This window comes from Macaca mulatta, chromosome 1, assembly GCF_049350105.2.
Source record: "Macaca mulatta isolate MMU2019108-1 chromosome 1, T2T-MMU8v2.0, whole genome shotgun sequence".
NCBI lineage: Eukaryota > Metazoa > Chordata > Mammalia > Primates > Cercopithecidae > Macaca > Macaca mulatta.
Genome location: NC_133406.1, coordinates 139,972,751 through 139,999,488, shown reverse-complemented (window position 1 = coordinate 139,999,488; position 26,738 = coordinate 139,972,751). Strand labels below are relative to the sequence as shown.

The 26,738-nt window shown below is 39.7% G+C and overlaps 1 protein-coding gene and 1 non-coding gene across 5 annotated transcripts; both read left to right on the top strand.

Moving 5' to 3' along the window:
• Positions 1-1,852: 1,852 nt before the first annotated feature.
• Positions 1,853-26,738, top strand: RTCA (RNA 3'-terminal phosphate cyclase). Of its 4 annotated transcripts, XM_028831210.2 has the most exons (12): positions 1,853-2,068; positions 2,172-2,272; positions 3,155-3,193; positions 3,814-3,957; positions 6,331-6,454; positions 9,182-9,240; positions 10,607-10,748; positions 11,382-11,506; positions 13,338-13,396; positions 20,179-20,273; positions 22,067-22,171; positions 26,366-26,738. In XM_028831210.2, the coding sequence occupies exons 1-12, from the start codon at positions 2,024-2,026 to the stop codon at positions 26,465-26,467; spliced, it is 1,140 nt and encodes a 379-aa protein (XP_028687043.2). In that variant the 5' UTR covers positions 1,853-2,023; the 3' UTR covers positions 26,468-26,738. The 4 variants fall into 4 exon arrangements, with proteins under 4 accessions (XP_028687043.2, XP_001107617.2, XP_015001384.2 ...); XM_001107617.5 differs by lacking the exon at positions 3,155-3,193; XM_015145898.3 differs by lacking the exon at positions 3,155-3,193 and having other exon boundaries at positions 3,799-3,957.
• On the top strand, positions 17,322-17,389 carry MIR553 (microRNA mir-553). Its single transcript, NR_032608.1, has one exon. It is a non-coding gene; the product is annotated as a microRNA mir-553 (primary transcript).

Below are 26,738 nucleotides of genomic sequence, written 5' to 3'. Positions count from 1 at the left end.
CCTGGTAAATTTGTGGTCAGACCAGTTATCTGCTCTTGAACCCTGTTTTCTGTTATTTAAGATATTTATCAAGACAATACATGCACCACTGAACATAGACCCTTATCAGCAGTTCTGCTTTTGCCCTTTGCCTTGTGATCTTTGTTGGACCCTTAACAGTAGTTCTGCTTTTGCCTTTTGTCCTGTTCCCTCAGAAGGATGTGATCTTCGCTAGGCCCTTACTAGTAGTTCTGCTTTTTGCCTTTTGAAGCATGTGATCTTTGTACCTACTCCCTGTTCTTACACTCCTTCCCCTTTTGAAACCCTTAATAAAAACGTGCTGGTCTGAGACTCAGGTGGGCATCACGGTCCTACCAATATGTGATGTCACCCTCAGTGGCCCAGCTGTAAAATTCATCTCTTTATACTGTCTCTCTTTATTTCTCAGTTGGCCGACACTTATGGAAAATAGAAAGAACCTACGTTGAAATATTGGGGGCGGGTTTCCCCAATAAAGATGTCAGAGGGGGTACAGCTTTTTAATATTCCATCCCTACCATCAGTCCCTTACTTCAACTTCTCATTATCTCTTGCTGGATAATTGCATCATTGGTGTTTCTCCCTTCAGGCTCTTAAGCCTCTTATTTACCCTCCTCATACTGCCAAAGCCTGCATTCTAAAATGCAAATTTATTACTTCTGTGATTAATACCTTATGGCAAATTCCAGATTTGGTTAAGTACATAGTCTGTGTGTTCCCTAAAACATTCTCTGTCGCAAAGCAGCACAGTGTTGGTGTTCACATCAGACCACCCAGGTTCATATCTTAGTCTTCTAGTTAAAATTGTGTGACCTTGTAGCAAATAGTTTAACACAGGAAGCTGTAAAACAGTAAAAACAGTAAGTACTTTATCACGATGTGAACGCATGCAGTGCACAACACCTAAGTGCTCAATAAATGTTGCCTGTTATTGTTAGAGAATATTATTAATATATTGTAATTGTCCCCATAATAAACTGTAAATAGATACAGTACATGTTAATTATTATTATTGAGGATGACATTGTAATTGATTACGTCTCAGTCTCTCCATTATACCTCCAATAACTTCGGGGGTAGACGCTGACTTACTCTTTTTGCTTCCCTAGAGGTTTACATGTTATTTGGTACTCAATTATGTAGGAACTGAGCCACAGGCAGAACCGAGAAGCTGGCTGTTGCTTCTGCCCTCGCCTGAGGTGAATTGTCAGCTGCACTGTTCCTCGGAGTCAAGGGCTCACACTCACTCTCAAGCAAAATGGCATAACTTTGGCTTTTCAGAGTATTGAACTAGTGATTCTGCCTTGCCTGCCCCTCAAATAAATGGTGTGTCACCCTAGAAACAAAGATAACACACTCTGCATATACAAACACGCACTCAGCGAGGAACGAAAGGTTAAGACTATCAATGGAACAGGGCGCACACACTTCGAGAGACAGGTACAGTGAAAGCCAACCAGAGAGAAGGTGGTCGGTGCATCGCAGGGTCCCGATCTTTCTTGCACCTTCAGCTCTAAAAGTCGGCATCTCGGGGTATGCCAGGGTCCTCGAGAAAACAGATATAAACACATATTTACCCGCAAAACAGAGATAAAGCACAAGCCTGCGGGATAACTGGCGGAATTATCTTACAGTTGAGACTTTCTGCAACCTGCAGATTTTGCTGTGTCCAAGGCACAAGTCTTTCAGGGCTCCTGCGCACCTCAGCGACAGTCACCTCACCTCTCCGGCAGCTTCCTCGCCCTGACCGCGGCGTTCCCAGCGCGGCGCCTTTAAGCCGAACTATGCGCATGCGCACCCACTGCAGACCTGGGCGAACCCGGGGGTTCGTTTCAGCTGACTCCGGTGTCCCGAGAGGCGCCGCTTCTTCCGCTTTTTCGCCAGGATCCTGCAGCACCAGGCGTGAACCGAGATTTCTGAACTACTGGGCGGGAGCCAACGTCTCTTCTTTCTCCCGCTCCGGCGAAGGCTTTGTCGCTGCGGGCTGGGCCCCAGGGTGCCCCCCATGGCGGGGCCGCGGGTAGAGGTCGATGGCAGCATCATGGAAGGGGTGAGTGCAGAGCGAAGCGGCCGGGGCTGCCGCCAGACTAAGGAGGGCAGCTCTCTCCACCGGTGTGCTTACGTCTCTTCTCCCTGTACCCCACCCTTTGTAGGGCGGCCAGATCCTGAGAGTCTCTACGGCCTTGAGCTGTCTCCTGGGCCTCCCCTTGCGGGTGCAGAAGATCCGAGCCGGCCGGAGCACCCCAGGCCTGAGGTAAATCTGGCTGGAGGGAGACTTGGGCTGTGAAGTTGGGGGATGCGGGGGGGCATCGGGCTGACGGGCTGGGGCATCGGGAGTCCGAGTGGTGGAAACCAGCAGGTCCCGGACGCAGGTATGGGCGATCCAGGGCGGGGACGCTCTGCCTGGGCGGTGGCCTGGGTTGTAAGAGCTTGAAAGCCTCGAGGGGTGAGTTTATAAATGGTTTCGAGTTTTCTCTGTTTGGCTAAAATAGTCTCATTTGCTAAAGAGCTAGCTTTTAAAATGTTTTCCCACCTCACCAGGCATTCCAAATATCCAAATAGCACGTATGAGCGGGCAAGATAGGGCAGAAATACTTGTGAGGCCAGAGGAAACCCTGTTTTTTTAACTAGTGCATTCTGTGCTCCTGCCAGTTTTAGAATCATAAAACAGTAAAGGATCCTGAGATGTGTTATTCCAGCTTTCGTTCATACCTCCAGAGAGCTGTTACGACCAGAATGATCTGTTGTGGAGAGGGAAACACCTTGACACTTGACCTTATTTCTTCTGTCTGGGTAGCTGGGCATGCCACTAGTTGAGTTTCAGGTACATGCACCTGTTAGAAGAGGACCCAGGTTTGAAGCCGCACTGATTGCTTTGTATGTATTCTGTATTTATTACATTTTAATAAATCGGCGAGCTCAGTCTTTTGTCTACAGTTTTGAAATTACCAAAAGGCAATTACTGATATATGTTAATGTTAATTGCCTTTGTCATAGTTGTTTGCAGCCCTCCAGTTCACCAACAAGGGAATCCAATTCATTAGGCTGTAGGTGTTGTATTAGTTTGCTAGGGCTGCCATAACAAAATGCCACACACGGAGTGGGGCTTAAACAACAGAAATTTATTTCCACACAGTTCTGGAGGCTGGAAATCCAAGATCAAGGTCCTGACAAGGTTGGTTTCCTCTGAGAGCCATGAGAAAAGGATCTGCTCCAGGCCTGTGTTTTTGCCTGTTCACATGGTGGTTCCTCTGTGCACCTTACCCCTAGCGTCTCTGTATGTCCTAGTTTTTCTTTTTTTTTTTTTAAATAAGGTTACCAGTAAGATTGTATGATGGCCTTATTTTAACTTAATTATCTCTTTAAAGGCTCTATCTCCAAATATAGTCACATTCTGAGATGTGGAGGGTTAGAGTCTCAGCATATGAATTTAGGGGGGACATAGTTCAGCCCATACAGGCACCATAGATTATTCAGTCAAGTGCAAGCGAGACTGGTGGCGCTGAAATAACTATTAGTTTTCTTCTTTTGCACACTTCTAATTTGCAACAATATATCAGGGTATGTATTTATAGTTAGAAATAACTGGTCTTTAAGGAAGTGTTAAAATGATACCTACTAGCAGGTTGTCTAGGTGCGTAAAAACCCAGAAGGAAGCTGACACTGAAGATGTGGCACTTACTGTGGTTAGACCTTGCTGTTTTCTTGCCATTGCAGTTTTATAAATTTGTCATAAAATGTGGGGATATAGGCAGTCTGAATGCACACGTTTTGATGCAGTATTATGACCTGAAGGCCTCAACATTTATCTGGACTGGAAATGATTCGAGATTTGTGTGATGGGCGACTGGAGGGGGCAGAAATTGGCTCAACAGAAATAACCTTTACACCAGAGAAGATCAAAGGTGGAATCCACACAGCAGATACCAAGACAGCAGGGTATGTATCACTTAACTTTCCATTTAAGTAACCTGGATTTAAGTCCAGGTTTTGCCACTTTCTGGGCAAGTTGCTTAACGTCTATGAGCTTGTTTCCCTACTTTTATGTTTTATTTTTTTGAGACAAGGTATCCCTCTTGCCCAGGCTGGGGTGCAGTGGTGCAATCACTGCTCACTGTAAGCTGTAAATCCTGGGCCCAACAGGTCATCCCACCTCAGCCTCTGAGTAGCTGGGACCATAGGCACACACACCGCCACGCCCAGCTAATTTTTGTATTGTTTGAAGAAACAAGGTTTCGCCATGTTTTTCAGCTGGTCTTGAATTCCTGAGCTCAAGCAATCCACCCACATTGGCTTCCCAAAGTTTGGGGATTACAAATGTGAGCCACCACACCTGTCCAATAAATATTTATTGAATTAATGAAATTCATTATTACTGATAGAGACGTCCCAGTTGAATACTTAAGCATCATTGTGTAAGTAAGTTAAATAAAGATCTGTCTTTTAGTAGGTAGGAGCCTATGTCGAATTCCCTTTCAAACTACTTATGAATATGATTGCTTTCACTTAACTTTAGAGAAGGGAGATAAGGGCTCATTTAGAAACAACCAGGCCAGGTGGGGTGGCTCATGCCTGTAGTCCCAGCACTTTGGGAGGCCGAGGTGGGTGGATCACTTGAGCTTATGAATTTGAGACCAGCCTGGGCAACATGGCAAAATCCCGTCTCTACAAAAAAAAAAATATACACACACACACACACACGTATATATATACACACACACACGCGTATATACACATGTATATACACATATATACACACACACATATATATATATATATATATATAAAATATATATAAATTAGCTGGGCATGGTGGTACATGTCAGTAGTCCCATCTACTTGGGAAGCTGAGGCTTGAGCCTCGGAGGTGGAAGGTGCAGTGAGCCGAGATTGTGCCACTGCACTCCAGCCTGGGTAATGGAAGGAAACCCTGTCTCAAAGAAAAGCTAATGACCAAATGTTTCACTTTATAACATTCATCATGTTACATAACTATTTCTTGTGATTTCTCACATTATTTGACTATAAGGACCAAACAAGCAAGTAAAGCAAGCATTACTTCACTAAAACTTTTCCATGTGAAATATTTAGCTGTTAGTCTTTTTTTTTTTTTTTTTTTTTTTTGTCTCCCAGGCTGGAGTGCAATGGCATGATCATGGCTCACTGTAGCCTTGACCTCTCGGGCTCAGGCGATCCTCCCAAAGTGCTGAGACTACAGGTGTGCACCACAATGTCTGGTTAATTTTTAAATTTTTTGTAGAGACAGATTCTCACTATGTTGCCCAGACTGGTTTTGAACTCCTGGGCTCAAGTGATCATCCCACCTGCATCTCCCAAAGTGCTGGGATACAGGCATGAGCCACCACACCCAGCCAAGCTGTCACTCTTTATAAAGTATTATTCTTTTATTTTTATCTTATTTATTATACTTTAAGTTCTGGATACATGTCCTGAATGTGCAGGTTTATCACATATGTATGCATGTACCATAGTGGTTTGTTGCACCCATCAACCAGTCATCTAGGTTTTAAGCCCTGCATGCATTAGGTATTTGTCCTAGTGCTCTCCCTCCCCTTGCCCCCCACCCTGCAACAAGCCCCGGTGTGTGATTTTCCCTTCCCTGCGTCCATGTGTTCTCATTGTTCAGCTCCCACTTATGAGTGAAAACATGCAGCGTTTGGTTTTCTGTTCCTGTATTAGCTTACTGAGAATGATGGTTTCCAGCTTCATCCATGTCCCTGCATAGGACATGAACTCATTCTCTTTTATGGCTGCGTAAAATATTATTCTATCATATCATGAACTCCACAATGATAGGAACTATATCTTAACTTTACACCTGGAACAGTACCTTGTTATATAGTAACAACTCATATATAATCAATTCAGACCTTGACTATTTTGAAAGCATTTTCATAAACTGCTAGTTTCAAGAATTCTTTTGTAAAACTTTTGAAGAAGGTTTTATTTTAAATTTTTTTTCTTTTTTACTTTTTTGTAATATAAAGAAAAGTATCAGAACTTACCCAAGGTCACACAGCTAATGTGTTTAGTTGAAGATTCAGACCCAAGTTTGGTTATCATTTAATGCTGTTTTTTTCTATGGTGAAATACGGTCTTTCTTTAAAATTCAGGATTTTACTATTTAGACACTAAAATGGTTTTTAACTAGAAACTCAGTGGCATATACCTGCCTTCACAGTTGTCTGTGCTTCAGTTAGTAGTGATGAACAATAATATAGCTTATTTAAGAGTTTGAAAAGAAAATGCAGAAAAGAAAATGAAAATAAGCCACTTCTGCCTTCTTCTTAGGAGTGTGTGCCTCTTGATGCAGGTCTCAATGCCGTGTGTTCTCTTTGCTGCTTCTCCATCAGAACTTCATTTGAAAGGTGGAACTAATGCCGAAATGGCACCACAGATTGATTATACAGTGATGGTAAGGGCTTTTGTTGTTGACAAACTAAGATCTCATACATGCTTCTGAGTCTCCATTCTCTATTTAAATATATCTTGAGTGTTTTTTTTGTGAGTTTCTTGTTTATCTCTTCATGGTGTCTTTTTTCTTGTTTATCTCTTCATGGCGTCTTTTCTTTCTTTCTTTTTGTTTTTGAGACAGTGCTGTCGCCAAGGCTGGAGTACGGTTGCACGATCACAGCTCACTGCAGACTCAACCTCCTGAGCTTAAACAGTCCTCCTATCGTGACCTCCTAAGTAGCTGGGACTACAGGCACATACCCAGCCAATTTTTTAAAAATTTTTTTGTAGAGTCGATGTCTCACTGTGTTGCCCAGGCTGGTCTTAAACTCCTGAGCTCAAAGGATCCTCCCACCTCAGCCTCCCAAATATGTCTAGTTCTGTTGCAGTAGGGGGTGGGGAATTATGTTTACTTTAAGTTTGTTGTTATATCTTAGAATAGTGTTTATAGTGAATTTTTTTAAAAAAAAACTCAGGTGTGGTGGCTCACACCTGTTATCCTAGCACTCTGAGAAGCTGAGGTAGGCAGATCCCTTGAGCTCAGGAATTCAAGACCAGCCTGGGCAACATGGTGAAATCCCATCTCTACAAAAAAATATATATAAATAAAAAACAAAAAACACCACACACAGAAAAATTAGCCAGGCATGGTGGTGCACACCTGTCCAAGCTACTCAGGAGGCTGAGGTGGGAGGATCACTTGAGGCTGGGAGGTCGAGTTTGCAGTGAGCTATGTTGGCACTTCATCCTGGGTGATAAAGCAAGATACTGTCTTTAAAAAAACAAAACAAAACAACACCTTGAGTGTGATAGAAATTATATCAATTGTGATGTGTTATTTTATAAATACAAGAATTATGATTTGGGGGAAAACCCAAACTTTTTTTTCCATTAAGCCCCTTCCATTCTAGGATCAAACATTTAAAAAATGATTTAAAAAATACTGGCGTGCTCATATAACTAGTGGGAGAGAAAAGTGGTATAATCTTTTTTTTTCTTCCAGATTTTTTAAAGTGTAATTTTCAGTTGAATCCATCCTTTTTAACATGCAGTTCTGTGATTTTTGACAGTGATATGATTCACAGTTATGAACCATCTACCACAATCAAAATGTAGAATAGTTCCATTACTCTAAAAAATTCCCTTGTGCGTTTTTGTAATGAGTCCTGAGTCTCAGCCCCTGGCAACTGCTGATCTGTTTTCTGTCATTGTTTTGCCTTTTGTTCAGAATATCATGTAAGGAATAATACTGTATGTAGGCTTTGAGTCTGGGTTTTTTGCTATCCATAATACATTTGAAATTCATCCATGTTGCTTATATCTGCAATGAAAACTTGAGTTGTGTTCTCGTATATGGATGTACCAGTTTGTGTATCCATTCATCTGTTGAAAGGCATTTGGGTGTTTCCAGATTTTGGCAATTATAAATTAAGTTACTGTTAACATTCATATGCAAGTTTTTGTGTGATTGTACATTTTCATTTCTCTTGGGTAAGGTTGTTACAATAAGCAAATGTCTAACTTTATAATACATAGCCAGGTTATTTTAGCTTCCAAAGTGGCCACTTTTTGCATTATTACCAGTACTATACGAGAGTTCCAGCTGAAGTGGGCACAATGGTGTGTGCCTATAGTCACAGCTCTTTAATACTTCGTAGGCTGAGGTGGGAGGGTCTCTTGAGTTTAAGCTGGAGTCTAGCCTGGGTAACATAGCGAGACCCCATCTCTAAAATAAAAATAAATATCAAATAGAGGGTTCCAGCTGTTCTGTATCCATCCTAGCACTTGATATTTTCAGGTTTTTATTTGTTAAGCTTTTTCTGCCTTTAAAAAAACCCACAAAACAAGGTTAAAAACGTGCATACCTCTTGGATACGTAAGAGACAACCCAGAGAAATAAGTAAATCTCTAGAGTAAATCTCAAAGAGTTGCCTTAGACATCAGGCTTAAACACCATCTTTCTCTGAAATCTTGCCATTCTAATAGATGGTATAATCTTTTTAAAGTCAGTTCGATGGGATGTATAATAAAAATTAATCTCTCCCCACCTAGTAATTTAACTGCTCTAATTCAATATTGCAAAATGCAGCTAAAGATAAATGTTAAAGGTATTTGAACAGAGCATTATACACTGTAATTATCATTATATAAGATAGATCATTACCTAATAATGAAAAATTGGAGAACCGTTAAGTAAATTAGGCTAGGATGCCATGGAGGCATTCAGATTTTGTTTAGGAATAATTTCATGATGTCAGGAAAATGCATATGTTTATAATGTTAAAGCATTGTCTGTGGAATGAGATTTCAACTGTATAAAAAATTGAGATGGCAGAATGGAGTGCTCTTCACCAATACCCCCTCATTTCTTAAATGTACTATATTGAGACGCATTAGGAAGTATTGGCCTTTGGAGTAGAATAACCACTGATATCAAGTATCCTAAGTTCTAGTTTTTTTCATTAGATAGACTTGCACAGCTCTGATTAAATAAATGTCAAACTTTTATATTTAGCTACATACCAGTTTTTTTCATTTGAAAAAATGGAACCAGCCTATATATTCTTATAACACCGTTTACCTATAGCATCCAATTACTAGCCAGCAAAGCACTTTTGTTTAATAAATACGCTTGTTAAATTAGTGAATATTGCTGATTAACCTAATGATAAAAACTGATTTTTTTCAGGTCTTCAAGCCAATTGTTGAAAAATTTGGTTTCAGATTTAATTGTGACATTAAAACAAGGTAAGTTGCTTATTTCTTAAATGTTAGGATCTATTACTTATGCTAAAAATAGTGGAAAAGTTAGACCCTTAGAGAACTGTCTTTCTGGTACCCACTTAATACATTGCATCTCTTGTAAGAAATAATTGTACTTTGAGGCTTAAAAATAATGAACAGCAGGGGCATGGGGACTTGAGAACAGCTACACATGATGGTTATTTATTTCTAGGGAAAATATTTTCAAGGGAATTTTCACACCGAGGTACCCTCATATCTAGTGTTATTTCATGCCCCAGCACAGCTGAAGTGCTCACTGTGTGTAGACAACTGGACTAAACACTGAGGGGTCATAAAAGGAATTCTCTTCCACAATGTGATCCAAATTGTTTTCCTAAGAAACACATTGGGCATTCAGGTTATTTCTCTTTAAGGCTTCCCTTCTGCCACATGATCACTAGGCCGTATTTCTTGGTGTGACATTTAAGCGCTTTGAAGTCTTGCCCTAACTTTTCTAACTTCTTCATCCCTCTCCTCCTTTCAACGTGTTATATATTCTAACAATATGTTTGCTTGTTATTCCTTAAATATGCTTTATGCCTTTGGACTTCTGTGTCTTTGTTCATGTTATTCTTCCCCTGCTCTCCCAAAAGTTAGAAATCCTGTGTTTTTTTCAACGTGAAACTTATACTTCTTTATGACCTCTGATTGCACCTCAATCGGAATTCATATTTGTACCTATGTTGTAACCTTTCTTATAGCCTGACTTGTATTCTAGTAGATAGTGTATGGAGCCATCTCCCTACCAGATGTTGAGCTCTTTGACGGGAGGAGTACTGTCTTCTCACCATCTGCTGTAGAACAGATGATACCAATTAATTGAATTAAAACTTTTAAAGTGTTTTGCTACTTAAATATTCATCATATATTTATTTGAGTACCTACCATGTGCCAGACATTGTTTAAGGCACAGGAAAACAGCGGGAATGATATAGGTAAGTCTAGCCCTCAAGGAGCTTATATTCTACAACAGCACTGCCAAATAGAACTTTCTGCTTTGAGGGAAATGTCCCATATCTGTGCTGTCCAACATGGTAGTCACTAGCCAAATGTGACTATTGAGCACTTAAAATGTGGCTAATGCTGCTGGGGAGCTGATTTTTAAATTTTATTTAATTTTAATAGTTTCACATATCTCAAGGCTACCATATTGTACAGACAAAATTTTGTTTTTTAATGTGTAAAATTTTACAAAATACAGACCTAAAATATTTAGACCTTTCCATGGATTACATGTTTGGATATCATTGACATGTCATTTTATTGTAATACTGAGTTTTGTTTTTGTCATACAATCAGTTTATGTGGGCATTTGTTATACTTTTCATAGGGGATATTACCCAAAAGGGGGTGGTGAAGTGATCGTTCAAATGTCACCAGTTAAACAGTTGAACCCTATAAATTTAACTGACCGTGGCTGTGTGACTAAGATATATGGAAGAGCTTTCGTTGCTGGTGTTTTGCCATTTAAAGTAAGTTGTCTAGATGTTCTCAGAAATAAAATGTATGTGTGTCTTGATAAGTATTACGTCAATTAAAATTTGAAATTATTGAGAGAACTTAACATTTTTTTAAAGAAAGAAATCATGTCCTTTGTGGCAATATGACTGCAGCTGGAGGCCATTATCCTAAGCAAATTAATGTAGGAACAGAAAACCAAATACCACATGTTCTCATAAGTGGAAGCTATGCATTGAATACACATGGACGTAAAGATGGGAACACTGGGGACTGCTAATGGGAGGAGGGTGGAAGGGGAGTGAGGGTTGAAACACTGTCAGGTACTGTGTTCACTACCTAGGTGATGGGATCATTAACATACCAGATCTCAGCGACATGTAATTTACCCATGTAACAAACCTGCACATGTACCTCCTGAACCTAAAACAAAAGATGAAACATATATATTAATGGATACATTAATTAACAAAAATAAAGTTAATTTGCTTAAGCATTTTTAAAAATTCAGTGCTCTCTTGAAAATCAAGTTATTAAATAATGCATGTAAAAGCAACCAATTATTTTATATGTCTTTGAAGTATTGAAAACAATTTTCCAAATAATCAGTAATTGTTTTATTGTATTTTTCTGTCTTGCTAAAATAGGTAGCAAAAGATATGGCGGCGGCAGCAGTTAGATGCATCAGAAAGGAGATCCGGGATTTGTATGTTAACATCCAGCCTGTTCAAGAACCTAAAGACCAAGCATTTGGCAATGGAAATGGAATAATGTGAGACAATACTTTTTCCTACACATTAGTTGAGAGCCCCAAAATAATTCTCATTAAATTAAAGATTTGTAGGGTTTCTTGCTTAAGTTTATAGTTTTAAGAAGTTTCAATTTATGTATGTATGTATGTATGTATGTATTTATTTATTTTCGAGGCAGAGTCTCGCTCTGTCGCCCAGGCCGGAGTGCAGTGGCATGATCTCGGCTCACTTCTAGCTCTGCCTTCTGGGTTCACGCCATTCTTCTGCTTCAACCTCCCAAGTAGCTGGGACTACAGGCGCCCACCAACACGCCTGGCTGTTTTTGTATTTTTGGTAGAGACGGGGTTTCACCGTGTTAGTCAGGATGGTCTTGATCTCCTAACCTCATGATCTGCCTGTCTCCGCCTCCCAAAGTGCTGGGATTACAGGCTTGAGCCACTGTGCCCGGCCTCAATTTGTATTTTTAAGGACATTCCTACCTAAAACACCAGTATGATAAATTAAGACAATTATTCTGAATTTGTTCCGAGGATGACTTGCCTTTTGTTACGTTGTTACATTAAACTTAAATGTTTAATCAGAAGTTAGGCTTTAAAGCTAGTCCTGTGAGAATATTTCCAGTTGCATGAAATACTTTAAGTGTGAAATCAATTCACAAATAAATATAGCAAAGAGCTTTTTAAAAACAGACTAGAGGCCAGGCACCATGGCTTATGCCTGTAGTCCCAGCACTTTGGGAGGCTGAGGCGGGCAGATCACAAGGTCAAGATATCAAGACCAACCTGGCCAACATGGTGAAACCCTGTCTCTACTAAAAATACAAAAATTAGTTGGGCGTGGTGGTGCACACCTGTAGTCCTAGCTACTTGGGAGGCTGAGGCAGGAGAATTACTTAGACCTGGGAGGCGGATGTTGCAGTGAGCTGAGATCACGCCCCTGCACTCCAGCCTGGTGACAAAGCAAGACTCTGTCTCAGAAAAAACAAAAACAGACTAGAACTATTATGTTAATTCAGTTAGGAGTTGTAGATTTAAGTATTAGTACAAATTCTTTAACTGATTTTTTGAAGTATAAAAGTACCATTTTTGGATATTTAAGTTTCAAATCCTCTCATTCAGAATTTCCATTAAAAGGTTTAAAGTAGGCCGGGCGCGGTGGCTCACGCCTGTAATCCCAGCACTTTGGGAGGCCGAGGCGGGCGGATCACAAGGTCAGGAGATCGAGACCACGGTGAAACCCCGTCTCTACTAAAAATACAAAAAATTAGCCGGGCGCGGTTGTGGGCGCCTGTAGTCCCAGCTACTCGGGAGGCTGAGGCAGGAGAATGGCGTGAACCCGGGAGGTGGAGCTTGCAGTGAGCCGAGATTGCGCCACTGCACTCCAGCCTGGGCGACAGAGCCAGACTCCGTCTCAAAAAAAAAAAAAAGGTTTAAAGTAAATGCTTGCTCTACTTATGATAATACTATCTAAAAACCATAGAACAATACCAAAGTCTCTGCATAATGACCTTTTTATTTAAGATAATTCTGAAACACTTTATAATACTGTGTGCCTGTGAAATGGTACTGCTTAGCACTAATGACATGGTAACTTGTTGGGGGGCATGGTAGACATTTCTTAACCTGTGAATTAGAATCTGGTGTGACTTCTGGTCAAGTGGTAAAGGATACTAGTGGTCTGATTAAGATAGACAATGCTAATCATGCCACCCTATATGAAGAATTTTTACTTTTGCAATTTGCTGCCCAGATTTTGTTCTGCCTATTTAATAGCCATTGTTCTCCTGTGTTGTATTTGCATAAATTTAGAATATTTATAGTAAAGGTAGTAATAACTTCTTTTCTTGCACAGAATTATTGCTGAGACCTCCACTGGCTGTTTGTTTGCTGGATCATCGCTTGGTAAACGAGGTAAGATAAATGAAGGGGGTCCATAGTTCCCAATGCTACTGGAAAATTCTTTAATCTCTCAGGATTGGAATGTTATAGAATGATGAATGACAAGTTTAAAAGGATGTAGTTAATTGATTCTCTTTTAGAGTCAATTACACTTTCAGACTTTCAGTCTTTCTCCCACCTTTATACTTTGAAAAATTTCAAACTTACGGAAAAGTTGAATGACTCGTTCAACTAGTCATCCATACAGCCTTCTCTTAGATTCACTAGTTATGAACATTTAGTTTGTTGTGTATATTTCTGAGCCATTTCAATGTAAGTTGCAGGTGCCATGTCTCACCCCTGAATACTGCAGCATATATGTCCAAAGAACAATAAGTACACAATTATAATACCATTTTTACACCTGAAGAATTTGTCTGTTTTATTCTGACACACCAGATAGCTTCATACATAATGAATTGTTTCCAAAATATTATTTAGAGCGATGTGGGATTTTTTTTTTTTTTTTTGAACACATAGCATTTGTTTCTCAAGTCTCTTTAGTCCCTCTTTTAATATAGAATCCTCCCATTACCTTTTTTTTTTTTTCTCATTTCATGATGCTGACATTTTTAAGAGTCCAGGCCACTTTCTCACAGAGTTTCCCACAATTTAAATTTGTCTGATTGTCTCACGATATATTCAGATTAAACATTTTTATTAAGAATACTATATAGGTGATTTTGTGTACATTCCACTGTATCACGGCAGGGGGCACATGATGTTAGTTTCTCCTTTATTGGTGAGGTTGAGTGTGATCACTTGGTTAAGGAGGTGTGTCCTGCAGATCTGTCTGCTATGAAGGTTCCTTTTACCTTTCTAATTAACTAGTGATCCAAGACAATACTTTGAGGCCATCTGATTACCTTGCTTCCATAACAGCTTTCATTCAGTGGTTTTAACATCTATTGATGATTCTTCTCTGCATCAGTTATTACATTGGTGATTTCAAAATTTCGAATATTTTTGTGAAAGGGAAATTTGTTTAAGGTTTGGCATATTAGAGAGAGAAGATACATACATGCATGTGTTTGTTAATATTTAAACTTTTACCAACCAGGCAACTTTTAGGTGAACTTCTAGTTGATTGCGTGGTCATTGATTGCTTTATTCCTACTTTGTAGCATCTTTAAAAATGCTTACCAAGCTGGGCACAGTGGATTACACACACCTGTAATCCTAGCACTTTGGGAGACTGAGGTGGGAGGATCACTGAGACCAGAAGTTCAAGACGATCCTGGGCAACATAGTGAGACCTTGTCTTTGCAAAATAAATAAACAAATAAAAATGTTTACCCTAGCTATGCTGTTTAGCCACATTATTAGTACTATATGCAAAAAAAATTAGGAATTCCTCAGTTTGCTCAGTTGGTAAATCTAGAACTAGTTGGACATCAAATCTGATAAAGAGAATAAACAAAATCACCATTTCCAGTTGAACTCATACATAAATGAATTCTGTCTAAAACTGTACTATTCAAATTGTGGTTGGCAGACAGGCAAACTTGTCAGCATCAACTGGGAGTTTGTTAGAAATACAGATTTTGGGGCCTACCTGATGTATTGAATTGGAATCTGTGGGAGTGGGGCCAAGGAATCCATTTTAACAAACTTTCCAGGTACTTTTAATGTGTACTGAAGTTTGAGAAATAGTGATCTAAAATATGTATTTGGCATATACTAATTACGTATTAGGTGCAGTGAGGAATCAGTGTGGATACTGAGCCACTCCATGCACTCTCTACAACAGTCTTTAGAAGCAAAGAGAATACAAATATAAAACGGAGACTAGAAGCAGACATATTACAAGCAATAAGTACTTAGCAGGCATTGGGAGAAGTGTGAGTTTGTTTGTATCACTGGTTACCAAATGTGCCAGGTACTGTGTACTAGGGATTCAGAAGTGATAGCTATGATTCCTGCCTCCTGGCTTATTCTGACAGAAGAAACAGACCAGTTCTATGATAGTGGTATCCCCAGGGTACCCTAGGAACACAGGATAAGAAAAGTGAATCCTTCTGGGGACTGCTTGACCCCAAATCTGGCTTCTGCCATTTAATGGTCCTCCAGTGGGTTCTGTGGGTAAATAGAAGTTGGCTGGATAGAAAAGTGAGAGCTAAGGAGGAAGGACAAAGAAATTTGACATACAAAAGTATTCTGGGTGAGGTGGCATGCAACTGTAGTCCAGGCTGCTCGGGAGGCTGAAGCAGGATGATTGCTTGAGCCAGGAGTTTGACAACAACCTGGCCAACATGGCAAGATCCCATCTCTTAAAAACTTTTTTTTTTTTTAAATTAGCCCCACATGGTGGCTCACACCTATAGTCCCAGCTGCAGGAGGCTGAAGCGGGAGGATTGCTTGATCCTAAGAAGTTCAAGGCTGCAATGAGCTATGATTGCACCACTGCATTCCAGCCTGGGTAACAGAGTGAGACCCTGTCACCAAAAAAAATAGTGTTCTGTGTTTGAGTGAGCAACTGCAAGTGGATAATAGGCCTGGGTAGGGGAATGGAGAGAGATGACAACAGAAAGGTCGACAGGCCAGATTCTGAAAGGCTATACGTTATATCTAGGAGTTTACATTTAATCCTGAAATATAAAGCGTTTAAGGAGGGATGTGATATGAGAGTTTTTGAAAGATAATTCAGAGAAGTAGAAGAAAGCCATACTGGAGGTGGGAAGATAAGAGTTTATTACAATTCAGGTCAGAATGGTAAGGGCCTGCGCGAAGGAATGCTGGGCTAGGGAGGTGAGTATTTGCAAAAATGAATGGACAGTATTTGGTGGCCAGTTGGATGTGGGAAGTGAGGAAGGCAGTGTAAAGTATGATCTTCCAGATGTCTGGCTGAGGTAACTGGATATCTTTACCTCTTGTGAATATAGGAATATAGGGGGTAGAGTTAGTTTGCCAGGGTGGATGATAATTTTAAATGTGCTGCACTGAGATTGATCATGAAGGGATCATTACTTTATCAGTAATACATGGGATTTTTTACCAGGCCTGAAAAGAATTTTCTAATATTCTGTCAGCATTTTTTTCTCACTTTGTCACATGAAACAACTTGTACTTTGAAGTTGTCTTTGGATAAAACACTTGTAGAGTTCACAGTACTTATTTTTAGACTTAGGGTGTTAGGAGAGAATAAAGGAGAGAGCAACATGCCTGCTGAGATTGACTGACTCCCCCTGGTATCCTTCCTTGTTTCCTGTCATGGACATCAGTCAAATGAGATGTTGTTAGCAAATGCAAAAGTAACTTGTGGTCCTCTCAATCTAGCTTGTCTGTATATTAAGGATCTCAGAGAGAATATCATGACCTCCTTTATCCAGATCCCATTTCGTTTCTGATTTAAATTAACTAGAAAACCACTGGATTTAGGGGCTGGGTGTGGTAGCTCATGCCTGTAATCCCAGCATTTTGGGAGGCCAAGGTGAGCAGATCACTTGAGCCCGAGCACTCAAGACCAATCTGGGCAACATGGCAAAACCCTCTCTCTACAAAAAGTACAAAAATACCTGAGCATGGTGGCATGTGCTTGTAGTCCCAGCTACTCCAAAGGGTGAGGCAGGAGGCGGGAGGATCACTCGAGCCCAGGAGGTGTAGGTTGCAGTGAGCCGCGATCACGCCACAGCACTCCAGCCTGGGTGACAGAGCAAGATCCTGTCTCAAAAAACAAAACAAAACTACCAGACCTTGAATCCTAATTTCTTAGGGTTATGACCAGAAGGAACATTGGCTGCTTGTCAATACCACCATAGGTGTTAGAGGTAGGAAGTTGTAACTAGTGATGCCTTTATCATTGTCTCAGTTACTAAAACCATTTTGATCTTAGTTTCCTTATTTGTTGAGCAAGAAGATTAACCTGGAGAATCTCCAAAATCCTTCTAACGATAACATTCTTCAATTTTATTTGAAAAAGGTGAGGTTTTGTTTTGTCTGAGAAAATCTCACTGTTTTAGACTGAGGCAGTGTGTTATGATAGAGAGCACTAAACTGAGAGTGAGAAGACCTAAATTTTAGTCCCATGTCCTGTCATTATCCTGCATAGTGACTCTGGGCTTTCCTTATCTGAAAAATGATACTGAACCATGATCATGATCTATGTTTAAGGATCCCTTCCAACTTTAAGTGATTGCATTATAGACAGAATGTGTTTTGTCTTTCCATTGCTGAGTATCTGTGTGATCTTTCATTACTCTTGTTTTACAGTTATATTCTTTACTATGGGAGTAAAATAATCTGCTAAAATGAATTGTGCCTCTGGTTAATCAATCTCTATTTCCTTTGTATAGAAATTGCCTCACTTACAGCAAGCACCTTCCTTCCTTCCCTCATTGTATGTGGTAATTCAGGGCATCTCTCTGTTTGTTTTTTGGTTTTTTTTTTTTTTGAGATGGAATCTTGCTTTGTCACCCAGGCTGGAGTGCAGTGGCATGGTCTTGGCTCACCACAACCTCCACCTCCCAGGTTCAAGTGATTCTCATCCCTCAGACTCCCAAGTAGCTAAAACTATAATCGCATGCAACCATGCCTGGCTAATTTTTGTATTTTTACTAGAGATGGGGTTTCAGCTTGTTGGCCAGGCTGGTCTCGAATTCCTGGTCTCAAGTGATCTGCCCGCCTCGACCTCCCAAAGTGCTGGGATTATAGGCGTGAGCCACCGCGCCTGGCCCAAATATTCTAAAATTTTTTAAAAATCCAAAATCTGGCGACCGGGCGCGGTGGCTCAAGCCTGTAATCCCAGCACTTTGGGAGGCCGAGACGGGCGGATCACGAGGTCAGGAGATCGAGACCATCCTGGCTAACACGGTGAAACCCCGTCTCTACTGAAAAATACAAAAAACTAGCTGGGTGAGGTGGCGGGCGCCTGTAGTCCCAGCTACTCGGGAGGCTGAGGCAGGAGAATGGCGTGAACGCGGGAGGCGGAGCTTGCAATGAGCTGAGATCCGGCCACTGCACTCCAGCCTGGGCGACAGAGCGAGACTCCGTGTCAAAAACAAAACAAAAAACAAAAAAAAAACCAAATCCAAAATCTGAAACCTTCTAGTCCCAAGCATTTTGGAAAAGGGTTACTCAACCTGTGTTGTTATTAATAGCTTTTTATGTACTAATCTGGGTAAAAGATGCTTTATAAATATTATCTCTAATTTCTATAACAACTTTGCAACATAGTTATTATCATCTCCATCTTCTAGAAGAGGAAATGGCAGTGGCTAATAAGTCAAGATTCATAGCACATATTTCAAACTATTTCATTCAGTCATGTAAATACTTGCCCAATTGATAATATAAAGAAGGTAATTTATTAATATGACTACTATAAAGAAAAATAGAGTTGCTGGGCATGGCGGCACATTCCTGGAGTTCTAGCACTTTGGGAGGCTGAAGCGGGAGGATCACTTGAGTTCAGGAGTTCGAGACCAGTCTGGGCAACGTCGTGGGACCTAGTCTCTAAACAATAAAAAAGATAAAGAAAACAAGAAAAACAAAGAAAAATAAAGTTAAAATTCTACAATTTCCACTTTGGGGAAAATGTTATATATAATCCAGTAAATTTGCAAATATAAAATAGAAACAAAACTAACCACATTTTCATTTTTTATAAGACGTTTTCATTTGCAGCCAAGAATTTTTTCATTTAGAGTAAATACCTTAAAATAATAATGTGGAATTCTACTACTTCTGACAGACTTATTTTGTATTCAGTGTTGTACCAAAGATTTGGGATATGTATGGAGAGAGAGGAAGTAGGGCAAGAGGGTAAATATTCTGACTTATATTTAAAATAAGCTAATACCTGTTCAAATCTTAGAGGAGATAAAACTCTGAAATATTTGATCTGATAAAGTTATATGCTCTTTTTTACATAAAGTATAATTTCCTGACTTTTAAAAAATTCTTTGATTCTTTTTTTGTTTGAGATGGAGCCTCGCTGTGTCACCCAGTCTGAAGTGCAGTGGCGTAATCTCGGCTTACTGCAACCTCCACCTCCCAGGTTCAAATGATTCCCTTGCCTTAGCCTCCCAAGCAGCTGGGATTACAGGCATGCACCACCACACCTGGCTAAATTTTGCATTTTTAGTAGAGACAGGATTTTGCCATTTTGGCCAGGCTGGTCTCAAACTCCTGACCTCAAGTGATCCACCCACCTCAGCTTCCCAAAGCACTGAGATTACAGGCATGAGCCACCACACTGGGCCAAATTATTTAATTCTGATGGAATTAACCTGTAGACTAATTGTAACGCGCACGCTTTTCTGGGATTTGGGAGGAGAGTTTGTCTGTTTGTTTGTTTGGTAGATGGCATCTTGCTACGTTGCCCAGGCCAGCCTTGAACTCCTGGCCTCAAGTGATCCTCCCACCTTAGCTTCTAAAGTCCTGGGATTACAGGCATGAGCCACCATGCCTGGCTGCAAGTTTTAAACTTTGAAATTGAGGCATAGCATTATAGGGTCATAACTTATTTGTAAACTGGCTTTATAAAGTAGTACATTTTAAATAGGACCAATGCAGCCAATATTTTCCTCCACTAGTACATTTAAAGGTATAAATATTTTCAGTGTTTGCGTATCCCAAACACCGAGAATATTAAATAACTAAAGATCTTATTCTAAAAGGTGCACTGAGTGGGTTTTTGAGGCCTAAAAATTGTATATCAGTGCTAACTGGGATATGTCAAACTTTTTGTCTCTTAGTAGTTAATTTAGTGTTTTTTTTTGTTTTTTTGTTTTTTTTAATGTTGTGCTTACCTTTAGGTGTAAATGCAGACAAAGTTGGAATTGAAGCTGCTGAAATGCTATTAGCAAATCTTAGACATGGTGGTACTGTGGACGAGTATCTGCAAGACCAGGTAATGACACATTTAGGTTAAAAACCCTCTAACCTGCTAGATTTGAATATGTGGTAATTAGATTGAATATCAGTTTAAATAATTGACTTTCAGACACTAATTAGCAAGTCCTACTTCAGTAATTTAAAAAAATATTCTGGGATTTATAGTCCTCAAATTTCAGCCCTCATTTTACTTTACCTTTGCTTATCTACAGTGTTTTGCACAATTGATCACTCCTTCCTTCTTGAAGTATTTTCTTCCCTTGGTTTCTGAAATGTTGTTATCTTCCTACCTCACTGGCCATACATTCTAGTTTCCTTTGCTAGTTTATTGTTGTTTTCATCTTCTCAACACTTTTTTTTTTTTTTTTTTTTTTTGGTGAAGACAGAGTCTTGCTATGTTGCCCAGGCTGGTCTCAAACTCCTGGTTTCAAGTGATCCTCCTGCCTCAGCCTCCTGAGTAGCTAGGTCTACAGGCACATGCTGTTATGCCTAGCTAATTTAAAACTTTTTTTTGTTTTAATTTTTTTTTTTTTTTTTTTTTTTTTTTTTTTTTTTTTTTTTTTTTTTTTTTGAGACGGAGTCTCGCTCTGCCGCCCAGGCTGGAGTGCAGTGGCCCGATCTCAGCTCACTGCAAGCTCCGCCTCCCGGGTTTATGCCATTCTCCTGCCTCAGCCTCCTGTGTAGCTGGGACTACAGGCGCCCGCCACCTCGCCCGGCTAGTTTTTTTGTATTTTTTAGTAGAGACAGGGTTTCACCGTGTTAGCCAGGATGGTCTCGATCTCCTGACCTCGTGATCCGCCCGTCTCGGCCTCCCAAAGTGCTGGGATTACAGGCTTGAGCCACCGCGCCCGGCCTGTTTTAATTTTTATAGAAACGAAGTCTCAGTGTGTTGACCAGGCTAATCTTAAACTCTGGTGCCCAAGTGATCCTCCCACTTTAGCCTCCCAGAGTTTTGAGATTAAGGGCCGTGAGCCACTGTGCCCGGCCAACTTCTAAATTTTGATGAGCCCCTGGACTTCGGCTTATACTTGTTTTCTTTTTCTGTAGTTGCTCCCTCTCTTAGTTTGTCCGGTCTCATGGTTTAAGTACCGTCTTTATGCTGACAACTCTCAATTTTATATCTGAAGCCCAGGCCTTTCTTCTTAACTCCTTACTCATAATATCCCTTATGCCTGTTAGCACCTCCACTTGGACATGTCGCAGACCTCTCAAACGTAGCACGTTCACTCACAGTGAGAAATTATATTGAATATTTCCAAATATCTTTTTTATGGTCTTTTATCTTTATAGATTTTCCTTTCTACCATACTCTTGTCTCCTTAATCCCAAATCAGTAGTGTCCACATTTAGAAATATATTCCTCGAGATTTCTTGACCTGTTTCTTAAGACAGTTTCTGTTATTTCTAATCTCTTCCTTCTTGCTCAGGTCTACTTTAAACTCCCAATAAACTCCCAGTATTAGTCTGTCTATTCAGCTGTTAAAATGTAATTTTAGAGAGTAGAATATATACCAACTTGCAGAGATAGTTGGTCTAAGTATATATATTAATGTTCTATATTTTACTTGTAAATATTAATTTTAAAAATTCTATGTAGAGAGCTGCTACCAAGCCTTTTTGTACCACTCACAGACTTAGGGTAACATAGGTTTTCTGTCATCTTCTGAGAACTTCTGGAAACCTAAAGAAATAGAAATTATTTTCTAGCAATTTTTATTTCTAGTAGTATTTTTATTATGGGCAGTGGTGGAATTATAACTCCAAATATTAATAAATATGTGAGATTTTTGTTTGTTCTTTTTTAAATAGCTGATTGTTTTCATGGCATTAGCCAATGGAGTTTCCAGAATAAAAACAGGACCAGTTACACTCCATACACAAACCGCTATACATTTTGCTGAACAAATAGCAAAGGTGAGTATTCTATCACAAAGGGAAATTGATATTTGATTTTTATTCTAGCCAATTTTGGGTTAAATTTTAATAAATAGGAAACTTAATAGTAATCATAATTGCTATCCCTGTTTCCTGTTTGACAGGCACTGAGCTAATTTAGCAGTTTATCTCGCCTGTCTTCCTCAGCATACCTATTTATTTTAGGTGGCTATTTATTATTATTATTCCCATTATAAATATGAGTAAAGTGAGGCAGAGAGATTCATTACACTGTTCAAGGCCACATGGATTTTTAATGGCAGAGCTGAGCTTTGAGCAAACCTGGGAAAGCGTACTTCAAAGCCCATGTTATAATCACTGTGTGGTACTGCCGTACAGAGTAAGTAAAGATGTTTTGTTGTGAACTATGATATCAAATCACAAGGGATTCATAGTTGGCTGTAAAAAATTTATATAAAATTTTAGACATTTTATTTTCTCGATTCTATTGGTAGACTAGAATATTTGTGGAAACTCTAGTATTCACTGTCCTCTGAAATTTAGTAGAGTTGACGTACAGTTTTTAATGAAGAAGGATTTATCATTGTATGAGCTCATATTCATACCTTTCTTAGAGGATTCTTTTTTTTTTCTTTTTCTTTTTTCTTTTTTTTTTTTTTGGTTTTTGAGACAGGGTCTCGCTCTGTTGCCCAGGCTGGAGTGCAATGGCATGATCTCGGCTCACTGCAACCTCTGCCTCCCAGGCTCAAGTGATTCTCCTGCCTCAGCCTTCCAAGTAGCTGGGATTACAGGCACATGCCACCACATCCAGCTAATTTTTGTATTTTTTGTAGAGACAAGGTTTCACCATGTTGCTCAGGCTGGTCTCAAACTTCGTAGCTCCAGGTGATCCGCCTGCCTTGGCCTCCCAAAGTGCTGGGATTACAGGTGTGAGCCACCGTGCTTGGCCTGGATTGTTAATTGAAAGAAACAATAGGTATATTTCATCATGAAACTAATGTAATTTCTTTATAGGAAACAGAGGGGAAAAGCCTTCTCATAATTTCCCCTTGCCGGTAAAACCACTGTTGACATTTGGGTGTTTTCTTCTTCTCCGAAATTGTTTCCCTTTGTATTTTTTGCAGTTAATGCATACAGCTTCATTTCTTGCTTCTTTGAGTAACATGTACCATATTTCCCATTTTGCTTATTCTTTATAATGTAATTTTATAATGAAATATAAAATTTATAACAATTTTATGAGGGAAGGTGCTAATCTTAAGCATTTTTATTATTATTTTTGAGACAGAGTCTCACACTGTTCCCCAGGCTGGATTGCAGTGGCACAAACCTCCTGGGCTCTCAAATGATCCTCCCACCTCAGCCTCCCATGTAGCTGGGGCTACAGGAGCATGCCACCATACCTGGCTAATTTTTCAATGTTTTGTAGAGATGGGGTCTTGCCACATTGCCCAGGCTGGTCTTGAACTCCTGGGCTCAAGCAATCCTCCAACCTTGATCTCCCAAAGTACTAGGATTACAGATGTGAGCCAGCATGCCCAGCCCTAGCCTTAAGCATTTTTTAAAATGACAAAAGTAACATACTAATTTTAAAAATTAGTCATTACAGAAGTGTCCCAAACACAAAACCACTGTTGCTGCCCTACTCCTATTAGTATGATGATCCTTTTTCTTTTCTTTTTTTTTTTTCTTAAGATAGAGTCTTGCTCTGTTAGCCCAGGTTGGAGTGCAGTGGCACGATTTTGGCTCACGGCAACCTCTGCTTCCCAGGTTCAAGTGGTTCTCATGCCTCAGCCTCCAGAGTAGCTGGGATTACAGGCATGTGCCACCACGTCCAGCTAATTTTTGTACTTTTTAGCAGAGACAGGGTTTCACTATGTTGGCTAAGCTGGTCTCCAACTCGTGGCCTCAAGCGATCTGCCTGCCTCAGCCTCTCTAAGTGCAGGGATTACAGGCGTGAGCCACTGTGCCTGGACTCTTTTTTTTTCTTTTGAGAGACAGGGTCTTGCTCTGTTGCCTAGGCTGGATTGCAGTGGCAGTATCATAGCTCACTGCAGCCCTGAACTCCTGGGCTCAAGTGATCCTTTCATCTCAGCCTATCAAGTAGCTAGGACTGCAGATGTGCACCACCACACCCTGCTTTTTTTCTTTTTTTTGGAGACGGATCTCCCTGTGTTGCCCAGGCTGGTCCTGAACTCCTGGGCTCAAGTGATCCTTCCACCTCAGCTTCCCAAAGTGCCGTGATTACAGCTGTGAGCTGCTGCGCCCAGTTTGATTCTTAATTATATATACTTTTAATTGTTATTACATAGGTAAGTGTTTGCTGAATTGTAGGAAAGACTAATGGGAATTAAAGGCAAATTGTATTTGATGTCAAGAGTGTGAACTCTATTTTTATTCTACTTATGCTGTATTTATAACTGTTACTTGTCTGTCTCTCCTTATAGATTGATCTCCTTAATAGCAGAGATCAGGTTTTATTCATTATATTCTTTACTTTTTACAATACTTTACATGTAGTAGACACTTAGTTGTTACTTGAAATGTATACATAACGGAAAGTGCTATGAACCTGTGATAGCTCGTATCTTGCTCAGCTTTTTTGTGTATAACTGGGTGACTTGGGGCAAGTTTCTTATCTTTCTTTGTCTCAATGCAAATAGTTATCTGTAAAATCAGACTTAAGCTAGATAGGCCCGCTATGCTCCTTTCAGGTCTACATATTTGTAGTTTTAAGTAGGTTTATGTATAGGCTAGAAATGATTTTCATAGCTGCTACTTGTGTTTCATATTTACATAATGTTTGTAATTAGAAAAATATATAAATGCATACATGTATATTACTAATTAATTTGGTTATCTAGCTCAGAATTCAGCGTTTATTCATTCAACAGTAATTTCAAATGTCTGCTCTGTGTCAGTACATTACCACAAAATGCCGAAAGTGAAAGAATTTTTGAACATTACTGTTCATTCAGTAAGGCCCCAGAGTGATGGTTTCCAAATTGTACTTCCAAGAATCCTAAGATTTTAGGCATATTTGAAATCCTTTTGCCACAAACTTAACCTATTTAATTGTTTTTTGTTTTTTGTTTTTTTTTTAAGACGTTGATGGGAGTTGTGGGGAGTCTTCCTGTGTTGCCCAGGCTGGCCTCCTGAACTGAGCTCAAGTGTCCTTCCACCTCAGAATAGCTGGGATTATAGGTGTGCACCACTGCACCTGGCTAGTTATTTTGATTCTGAATTTAGTTTTGTTAAAATGAATCATATTTGCTTTAAAAATAATGATGTTTTCAAAATGCAGTGATATGGGCCAGGCACAATGGGTCATGCCTGTAATCCCAGCACTTTAGGAAGCTGACGCAGGTGGATTACTTCAGCCTAGGAATTTGAGACCAGCCTGGCAACAAAGTGAGACCCTGTCTCTACAACAAAATTAAAAATTAGCCAGGCATGGTGGCGTGTGCCTGTGGTCCCAGCTACACTGGAGGCTGAGGCAGGAGGATCCTTTGAATCCAGGAAGTGAGCCGTGTTCATGCCACTGCACTGCAGCCTAGGTGACAGAGCAAGACTCTGTCTCATAAACAAAAAACAAACATACAAAAAATACAATGATACAGATAAAATATTTCAAAGCCAACTTTAGTTACCAAGTGAAAAATGTGATGTTAAGCCCCTTACATTAGAGATGAAGGAAGATGTTAATCACCACCACCGCCCCTCCTCCCCACATACCTTCTCTGAACTGGATCTTTTGAATGATATATTAGGGAAGTAAGTTAGCAAGAAAAGATGTAAAGAAATTAAAGAGTAATTTGTTACTTGACAAGATAAAAGTAGAAATGTTTTAGAAAAATTTTAGGGTGTAGGGAATACAGATGCATTGTAATTACCAGTTGAGGTTTCAAAGTTGATATTTACCTAAGCTGCACATCTGAGCTTTCTGCTGCAGTGTGTATGGAAGGGGCCCAGGCATATATATTTGGACAAAACTCACGGGTATGTATACCTCTGAATAAGAACCCTGGTTGTACAATGAAATGTGTTATCTTTAGGCTATTGAATTTCTCATGAATCATTTGATCTTTGTGTCTCTGTAGGTTTTTTCAATAAAATGGGCTTGACATTAACTCTCTGCCTATGTAAGTTGGAGTTGTGGGCTCTTTCTCCATCTCTCTTTGTATTACTTATATACTCCTCTTTTGATTTCAGGCTAAATTTATTGTGAAGAAATCAGAAGATGAAGAAGATGCCTCTAAAGATACTTATATTATTGAATGCCAAGGAATTGGGATGACAAATCCAAATCTATAGAGTATTTGCCTCTTAAATGATACCTCACTGATGTATTGCACTATTTCATAAATACTATAAAATAATGACTAGGAAGTAACTTATTAAAGGATCTGACTTAAATTTGAAGATGAAGTACAGTGTTCTGGTTTGCTGAGAATGCTTCATCAAACTAATCTCACTTTGAATATCTCCTGAGAGATGGACAATGAAGTATCAGTCAGGTGGTGGATATGTGTGATAGCTGATTTCAATATTGAAGTATTGAAATAAAATATTCTTTACACCTGAA

Coding starts and splice junctions, on each gene's coding strand:
- RTCA (XM_028831210.2), top strand. CDS start 2,024: ATGGCGGGGCCGCGGGTAGAGGTCGATGGCAGCATCATGGAAGGG. Junction 3,194..3,813: donor AAGATCAAGGTCCTGACAAG/GTTGGTTTCCTC, acceptor TATGACCTGAAG/GCCTCAACATTTATCTGGAC. Junction 6,455..9,181: donor AGATTGATTATACAGTGATG/GTAAGGGCTTTT, acceptor GATTTTTTTCAG/GTCTTCAAGCCAATTGTTGA.